The sequence below is a fragment of the Thermochaetoides thermophila genome (genome assembly GCF_000221225.1).
Source record: "Thermochaetoides thermophila DSM 1495 unplaced genomic scaffold scf7180000011814, whole genome shotgun sequence".
In the NCBI taxonomy this organism is placed as follows: Eukaryota; Fungi; Ascomycota; class Sordariomycetes; order Sordariales; family Chaetomiaceae; genus Thermochaetoides; species Thermochaetoides thermophila.
In genome coordinates, this window is record NW_006383030.1 from 953056 (window position 1) to 961951 (window position 8896).

Consider the following 8896-nt stretch of genomic DNA (forward strand, 5'->3'; position numbering starts at 1 on the left):
ACCATCGCATCTGTCATCACTCACAACCTAACAAAGTCCTTGCTCTGCACCTACATCTTGCCATCATGACCCTCTGCCATCCAGTCTCCTTCTCCTTTCTGTAATTGTTATCGACTCAATCTGCAAGATAATAGACGCAAAACAGAGAAAGGAAAAAGAATAAAATCAAAACTAATAACGAGTAAAACCAAGGAAATGAAAAACAACAAAGGAAAGGCTTCAGCGCTCTGGTTCAATCAATCCAGTTTTGCTAGAGTATGTTCATTTTGGATCAGTCTTCAGTCATCCTCAAAGAACCCGGTGTCATCAAATTCTCCAGCCGCTTGCGCATCCGAGTCGTACGCGCTTGCCCGGAGCATCACGTTGGGCGGCGTGACTGGTCGAAGGGGCTGAGGGGCCTGAGGAATGAGTGAAGCAGTAGCCTGCATCAGCGGTGACAGCAGCTGGATCGACGGTTCAGCTTCCGTCGTCTGACCCTCAGCGACACGGTTAGAGACGGGGACGGCCGTCATTGACATTGCGGACGCTGACACTAAGGGGCCTGTCCGGTTGGCCAAGTCTTGAGGACCTGTGCTATTGAATGCCGTGGCCTGCTTGAAAACTGCTGCTTGAGCGGTCTGTTTGGTTTGCGAGGCAGGAGTCAGAAGACTTCCTAACAAGCCACTAGCGCCGCTGCTCGCCTGGGAGCTGCCGCTCTTAGACGGTGTAGAGTTCCGGGCGGGGGCAGGAGAGGAAAGCACGCTGGCGAGGCCGGCCTCCCTGGCCTTGCGCAAGCTGCCCCATGCGGCAGCCAAGGGGCCCACAGCCTGGGCTACGCGAGGAGTGCGGGCAGCGGCTTCGCGGATGGTGGCAGCAATGTTTGGCAGGCTGAGGGCAGAACCGCCGTTGAGGGCACGTTCGCGTTCTTGTTCTTCCATCTGGAGGTTGGCCTTGAGACGAATGGCAGCATCGCGAACGGCAGCACGGTCGAAGTTCTCGGTCTCGAGCGCTGTGATGATGTCCTGCAGGTCGGAGTGGCGCACAGCGAGCAGTTCGCGCAACCACATGATTTCGTCGTCGCGCTTGGCAATCTTTGTCTCTGCATCTGGATCGACCTTGGCAAGCTTGGTCTCGAGATCTTCGATGCGCTGTTCGCGCTCCTGCAGTTGGTCTTGCAGCACCATGATGGTCTCGCGAAGAGCCTGAGGAGAGATCTTCTCGGGCAAGCCAAGCTGGCGCGGACTGGGAACAGCCTGACCCTGGACTGACTCGGCGCCAACGGCGGATTTCGCGGCCTGGGCAGCAGCCCGAGCAGCCTCCTTGGCGATTTCCAGTTTCTCTTCCAGATGGGCCACCTTCTCCTGCAGACACTCGATCTTGGATGTGGAGATGCTGAGACGCTCCAGTAAGTTTTGCTCGGCTCTCTGAGCATCCTCGGTCGCGTTGCTGAGTTGACGCTCGTAGCGTGTCTGCATGTCCTCGATCTCGTTTTGATGCTTGCGCAGGAGGGCCTCGATAGCAGCCCGCTTCGAGGTTTCTGCCTCCTCGAGGAGCATCTCGTGGCGGGCCTTGGCCGTGTCGGCATCCAGCTTGACCTGGTCGAGCTGGGCCCGGAGCCGCGCGATCTGCTCTTCGTACTCCTCGCGAATGACGTTGACCTGGTGGTTGGCATTCTCGAGCTCGGCTTGCAGGGCGTCGCGCGTGCGTTTAATCTCCCGGGCGGCTGTCTCTCTGGCCTCCTGGAACTCGGCCTGGTAGCGCATGGCAGTTTGGTGGAGTTTATGATTCTCGTTCCGCATCTCAACCAGTAAGGCCTCGAGTCTTTTGCACTCGGCAACGGCGCGCATGCCCTGGCGCTCGCCCATTTCCAGTCGCTCTAGCTCGGTTTCAATACGCTCGCGGGTCCGCGCTTCAGCTTGCAGGCGAGCCTCCAGAACCTCTTGGCGGGACAGCAAGGCCTGCTCCCTCTTCATTCTCCTGGCGTTCTCTTCGGTAAGCTGGCGCATAGCTTGAGCCATCTCATCTTGCAGTGCAATGAACTTGGACCGCCAGGTATCCCGAACGCGCTCGTTCTCCTGGAGTTGGGTTCCCAAGGTGTCGATCAGTCTGTGCAAAGCCTTGTTTTCGTCAAGCGTCTGGCTGAGATCTTGCTTGTTCCGCTGAGCAATGGCCATAATACGGTCGACCTCCATGCGCCAATGCTGCGCGTCCTTCCTAGTATCCCGAAGCTCAGCCTCCAGATCATTGATACGGTTCTGCCACTCGCTCTGGGTCTGCTGGGCGCTGGCTTGGCTCCCTTCAAGCATAGCCAAACGCATCAGGGTATCACTCTGTGCGGACTCGAGTGCCTTGATCCTCTCATCCTTCTCGTTAGCCAGCTTGCGCAAGTGTTTCTCATCTTCAGATGCGACCTGAAGAAGACGCTGAAACTCGGCGGCCTTATCTTCAGCTGTCCTCCTGTGCTGGAGCTCTTTCTCAGCCTGAGACTCAGCGTGTTCTGCCCGCTCTTCGAGATCGTGGATGCGTTGATTGAGTGCACTCTTGTTCATCATCTCGACCTCGATCCTGGTCGTGGCAGTCTGGAGTTCGCGGCTGATTTCCGCGGCGCGGTTTTCGGCAGCCTGTCTGGCAGCAGCCTCGGCCTCTGCCTTGGCAGCCTCCTCGTGAACTCGCTTCTCCAGTTCAGCGATGCGAGCCCGAAGCTCCTTGACCTCCTCATCGTTGCCAACGGGAGGCGGCAGCAACGTTGGCATGCGGGTCTCCAAAACTTCGGACAAGATGCTCTTGATATCCTCGCTGCGAATAGCAGGCTCGGTTGGTTGTCTAAGCTGCTCCTTGACTTCCTCGAGCACTGCCAGAACTTCCGAGTTGTCGACAGGAACAGGAGTAGCCTCCTTTGCTTGGTTGCGACGCTGAATAGCAAGGGCGTCCAGAACCGCAGTGCGGATCTGCTCCATCCTGCGGTCGCGCCGCGGGCTGATGGAGCGCATCGTAAGCGGCATCTCGTCATCTTCATCATCGGCATCGCTTGTCTGGATATCGGCTGAGATACTGCGTCTGCTACGTCGGCTGGACGAGGGACGCCGCGAGAACCCTGCGAGCGAGTTGTTGATATTCTCCAAAGCCCGCTCAAGCGGCCCAAGTTTGGAAGCCAGCAGGTTGCCCACCACTTCGTTAACGCGGCGGTCAAAGGCGACCTGGTACTCAAGCTTTGTCTGCTCACCCTCGCTGAAAACGCTCTCCCAGTCGCTGTTTGGAATGCTGCGAGCGCCATTGAGGTGGTAAATGGGACCATCCGCACCGGAATGGATATCATGAGAAGGCTTGTCAAAGTACCCTTCAGCCTCGACTGGCTGGAGCTTACCAAGGCTTGGGCTGGGAGCTACACTGCGGATTTGTTCTTGAGGCAGGCGTTCGGCAGAAGAGTCTTCTTCCTCGGTAACAGAGCCAGAGTGGTGTTCTAGGGTCGGTTCCGGCTGCCACTCTGGTTCCACATCGTATGTCCTGTTGACGCCCATCTCTGGTTGCTCCTGCAGGCGACGCATGACCTCATCAATATCGGCCATGGTCGGCTCAGCAGGTAAGTCCCTCTCGTCGAGCTCGTCTCCTCCAGGGGCGAGAGACGGAGTCTCGGCAGTAGCAGGCGTAATAATGCGTTGTGAGCCCACAGCGTAACCAGCATCCTCAGAAACTGGTGAGGGAGTAGCGGCAAAGCGAGATGCGGCCAGGCCAGTCTTGGGCTTTGCCGAGGGAGAGAGCGAGGTAAATTGAGAAGCCGCGAGACCCTTGGGCGCAAGTGGTGACTGGGGAGATGCGGCAGTCGGCAGAGGAGATGGAGCCTCCTTCTTCGTCAGATCTTGCACAGGCTCGCAGGATTCTTCCTTGACGTGGGGATTCATTAATTCCTCCTTTGCAGAAGTATCCACGTTTCCCGCAGGTTCCGTTGGAGCAGCCTGCTTAACTTCACTGATCGAGGCCTCGTCAGCAGAGCTGGTCTTACCACCCCATGCTGTGGCTCCGGGCACGAAAGCTTCAGCCGTCGCAGAGAGTGATTTCTTATGGATATGCTTGGTGTTTTCAAAGGCAGAAGGCCGAGTGTCATTGAACTGTTGGACTTCAAGAGTACTCTTGAGCTCAGATGAAGCCCAGCTCACCGTAGGCTGGCCAGGAGATGGCTCAGACGGGGTGACAATTGGCTTGGTATCTGTGGTTTCAGACACCATGGTAGAAGCCATCGTGCCAAGGTGGGAGTCGTCGAACGACTTCTCTTCGACCGGCACTGGATCGTCCCGGGGAGCGGCGTCTGCGGAAACAATAGCATCCTCCTTGGGAGGCTCAGCAAATTGGGGTACAGTATCGTCCTTCTCAGCCGCAGCACGAATCCTCTTGACGCGGGAATCGTCAATGGGACGCCCATCTGGTCCTTCCTGGAGACCAATCGCAGCAGGAGCAGCTTCATCACGGCTCTTTGGACGAACGACGGGAATGGCCTTGGGCCTCTCGCCGGGCTTGACAGTATCAGTGCCGCTGAGATCAATGTTGCCAAAGATAGAGCTGGCCCTGTTGCTTCCACTATCCGACGTCATCGGGCTCGTCATAGCAGTAGAAACCGTATGTGGGGTGAAAGCAGGAGCATCCGGACGGAACTTGGGGCCCGACGTCGAGAAGTTGAACTCACTCTGACCGGGCGAAAATACGGGGGCGTTGGCATTGATTTTAGAGGATGAGCCAACGCGTGGCAGACCAGAATGGCTGGCATCGGCATTGTTGTTGAAGCCCATGTTGAACGACATAGGCTGGAGTGGGTTCGGTTGAAAAGAGAATGCACTGCTGAAGTTAAAGCTGCCAGTAGACGGATTGAACTTGAACTCTGGTGCCTCCACGTTGAGCTTCGAAAACGAGGGCTTGCTGGCATGGTTGGAACGGGCTCGGTGAGCAGCGTCGGCGGGCTTGTTTGACTCGGTGTCTGCCCATGGGTTGCCAGAGGATGAAAGCCCACGCTGATGGCTCAACAGGTTTGCGAAATCCAGGGCCTGGACAGGAGTACCAAGGCTGTTTGGGTTCATGATAACTTCATCATCCTCTCCAGGATGAGCGTTGATGCTCTGCAGCGTGGGCTTGAAAGGGCCTGCGTTGGCCGCATCCTCCTCCGTGAAATATCTCTGGGACAACGAATGGCCCCGGCTGTGCGGTCTGGGATGATGCAAAACAAGGCCTTCGGTGTTACTAGAGTAACGGGGCAGTTGGGGAGCAAGCGCGTCACCAGGCTTATCGTTCTCTTTATGTGGGCTATAATCCCTGTCATTCTCAAGCTGCGACCGCATCTGCTCCTCCAAGTGATATTCGGCTTCTTCAATCTCCCGCTGTAGGCTCTCGTTCTGGTTGGGACGAGGCAAGCCAGGATTGGGCAAGGGGGGATGAACGTCGTGTAAGCCTTCCTCTTCAACCTCACGTAGCTCCTGAAGACAAGGAGAGGCCCTAACTGGGGCAGGAGGGGGTGGGAATGGCAATGCGCCGAATTGCAGGGATTGATGACGCTGATGGCCCATTGGCATGCCGGGCACTCCATCTGGAGAGAAGGGCGAGCCGGTTGGCGACACGATCGAGGCGAGATTAGCGAGCGACGGTGATCCAACACGATGACCCTGCTGGAGCATCAACTGATGGCTCCACGCGTTAGGTGAAGCGACCGAGATTGACGCCCGAGGGTTGAATTTGACGCCCAACGGCACCGGCGAAGGCCCAGAGGGCATGGCAGGACTGGGAGCAGCCGAGGGTATGAAGGGAGCAGAGAAGGACAGAGGGGGAAGTGCTGGATTGCTCGTCGCAGAGCCGGGAGGTATCGGCGGGGAGAATGGTAGCTGGGGGTACTGGCCCATCGGTATCTGGCCCTTAATGCCAGGAACCGGGGAAATGGATGGCGCAGGAGCTGGAGGATCGTTGGCGGACCCTACGCCCAGAGCACGGAGCTTCGCCTCGTTCAATTCGTCGACGTAACGCTTCCAGGCTACAGCGCTCAGTTAGCATCACGAGCTTGCGATCTGACAGTGACGTTGTGTAGCACAGCAGATTGACCTACCATCTAAGTCCGGAAGAACAATCCTGAAGTTCCTATCTTGATGCTCCTGTCTCATCTCCGCAGGATCGGGCCAAAAACGCTTGCTTTGTGCCTCCGCTGAGGCACCAAACTCGTCGGGCGGCCCATACAAATCAAAGCCTCGGATATTGTAGCCGAGACTCTCCCAGCGGTGAAGCAAGGCAGCGACCTCTTCCTCAGAAAGAGGGATAGGAGGCTTTCCTGGCTTACCACGGTCCTCGTCCCTAGGGAGCAACACCATTACGCTCTTACCCCTCCATGGCACCCTCTTTTTCACCCTAGGCGACGAAGGTGGTGCTACTGTCGCCGTTGTTACTGCCGCTGCTGCTGCTGCTGCTGCTGCCAGGGACTTCTTTGCAGAGGCTCTTGCGGGCGTCGTAGGCGCGGCAGCATCGCCATTGGCACTGCCATTGAGCACGCCATTGGTGGCGTCTCCGGTACCGTTGGCTGGCTTTGCAGTCGGGTCAACACTGGGTGTGCGAGGTCTCTGAGCGACAAACGGAGGCTCCAAGAACTTGCCAGTTTGGCCGACAACAGAAGTTGAGCCGTCTGAGCGGTCTCCGGCAGGTGTTGAGTCCGACGCAGCCATATTTGGGGTGGCAGCCTCTCCTTTCGTCTTTTTGGGAGCCACGCGTTCCTGGGTTAAGGTCTCGCTGCTCGATTGTCTCCAGAGGCCGGTAGTAGACGGTTGGCGACGACGCCTAGTCTTATTCTTCTTCTTACGACTATTCCTGGGCGTGTGGGCGTCGTCGTCGTCGTCGGCGGAACCCAGCCAGGCAGCCTCCTCGCCGGAGAATGAATCGCTCAGTGAAGAGGTATCAGTCTCTCCGGAGCCGTCGCTGAACCAATGTCGCCTTTCCTTGTCGTGATCGGTGGCGCCAAGGGTGTGTTGGCGAATCCAGCCTTCAGTGATGCCGTGGGCAATACGCCGTGCCCGGTTTGCGAGGACGGCGGCAGCGGCGCTGATGCCCTGGAGCCGTAGCTCAGGCTGGGACTCTTGTTGTTGGACGGGGGGCGGCGCAGGACGGAGGAAGGGAGTCTCGAGCTCGAGGCGGTGAATGGGCTCGTCGTCGGAGCCTTCGCTGTCAAGACTGTGGCTGCTCGGTGAGCTCTCGCTACGCAGGTGGGGCGGGTACGGCGAACCCCAGATGCAAGAGCCAGGAGGGTCAGACTGCTGGTCTTGCTGGTCTTGCTGGTCTGTGGCTTCGCTGGCCTGTTGCTGGGGGGCAGCGGCTCCGCTCTGGGGCGCGGCAGGACTATCCGGCGGGGTCCTCAACAGGCCGAGGACTCGGTCGGACAGCCTGGGCACAGGCAGAGGCGGAAGCTCGGGAGAAGCCTCGCCGTCGGCCGTGGAAGCGTCCGACAGGGCCGGAGACGCAGTCGGCGATCGGTGTTCTGGCCGGGAGCTGGCAATCCTGGCGATATTGGCCTGCGGCAGCGCCGGATGGGACTTGGGGTTGAAAATGGGGTTGGGATTGGAGTTGGGGGGTTGCGGCGACAACGTTGAGGACGACGTTTTCACAGGATTTCTGGATGGGCAAGATGCGGGTCAGTAGAGCCTTCGCCGGGCTATTTGGGGCTGCTGGGGCTGCGGGCCAGACATCCAAACAGACAGGATGGCCAGGCCGGGGATCGGCGCCCGTCAGAGGCGCTGGCGTGTGTGGTGTGAGGCTCACCAGGCGAGATCAGCACAGACGAGCCGGATGTCGACTGTCGTCTGCCGCTGATGCTCAGTCTCGCAACTCCACAGTCAATCAAGAACAAGGACACAGCAGGCACAGGATCAGGACGTGTGCCTTCCCCCGCCTGCACGGTACATACAACACCCGAACGATGTGTCGATGTGTAGTGTCCGTGCCTGTGCTCCGCAGTGCACCTAGGGGGCCCAGGATGGCAAGTTGGCAACGTGGTGCCGGGAAATGATAGCCAAGGATATGTCGTTGATTTGTCCCTGGTTGGACGCGACGCGTGTCCGGCTGGGTGTGGTGTGGGCGTGGTCGACGATGCGGATGCAGGTTTGATACTTGATTCGAGAGGGCCCGACAGGGAAACCAAAAAAACAGGGGGTTCGCGAAATTACAATTGGTAAGGTAAACCTTAAGGTGGTAAGAAAGCAGTAATGCAGCACCTATGGTAAGGTGCTATTCGCAACTGCACCCCGCGTGAATTAAAAGAGCAACAGGTAGTCGAAAAACGAAAGACCAAGAGTTCCCAGGCCCATCAAGACACGCACTTGCTGCCACAGCTCAACGGTTGAAAGAATACGCAAGAATGGCCGACTTGCCGACACAGGATAGACAGGATGCTCTGATGGGTTGTCAAAGACCAGAAAGTAAGACGAACACACGATAAATGCACGCTCGGCTTGTGGTTTGACTCGCCAGCGAACGGTGGGAAAGCAGCCAAGATGGATGTCTTTGTTGGCAACAATTAATTTTTCTGCTTGGCCAAGTTGATGAGATGGAACTTGAAAGGCAACCATTCCATAGCCAAGCAGCCAGCCAGCGAACCTGGCTGGATGGAAGCGCCGCCCCCCTGCACGATCCACTCACATGCTCTTTGACTACAGATTCGGCCAATAGTGATAATCCCCAGGGCATGATGCTTTGCTGCCATCGCTGTACCTGACCGTTGCATCCAATTGCTGCAAACGCTGCACTAAAACACTCCTCATCTCCCTTGCCTCAATATAACTTGCGACAAAAATCGGTGCCGTGAATAGTACAGTCTCTATATTAGTAGAGGCGTCAAGCAGCCGACCCCAATTTTTCTTGCCGTTTGCGACAGTTGCCTAGTGATTCAGCCATAGCTTTAGTTAGG

General features: G+C 57.5%; 1 pseudogene across 1 annotated transcript; it reads right to left on the reverse strand.

The window, feature by feature from the left end:
• Nucleotides 1–278: 278 nt before the first annotated feature.
• On the reverse strand, nt 279–8676 carry CTHT_0012880 (annotated as a pseudogene; the record flags this gene model as incomplete). The annotated part of the gene is made up of 4 exons: nt 279–5986; nt 6059–7605; nt 7753–7799; nt 8629–8676. Coding segments are annotated over 4 exons (7350 nt in total).
• Between the last annotated feature and the right edge of the window lie 220 nt (nt 8677–8896).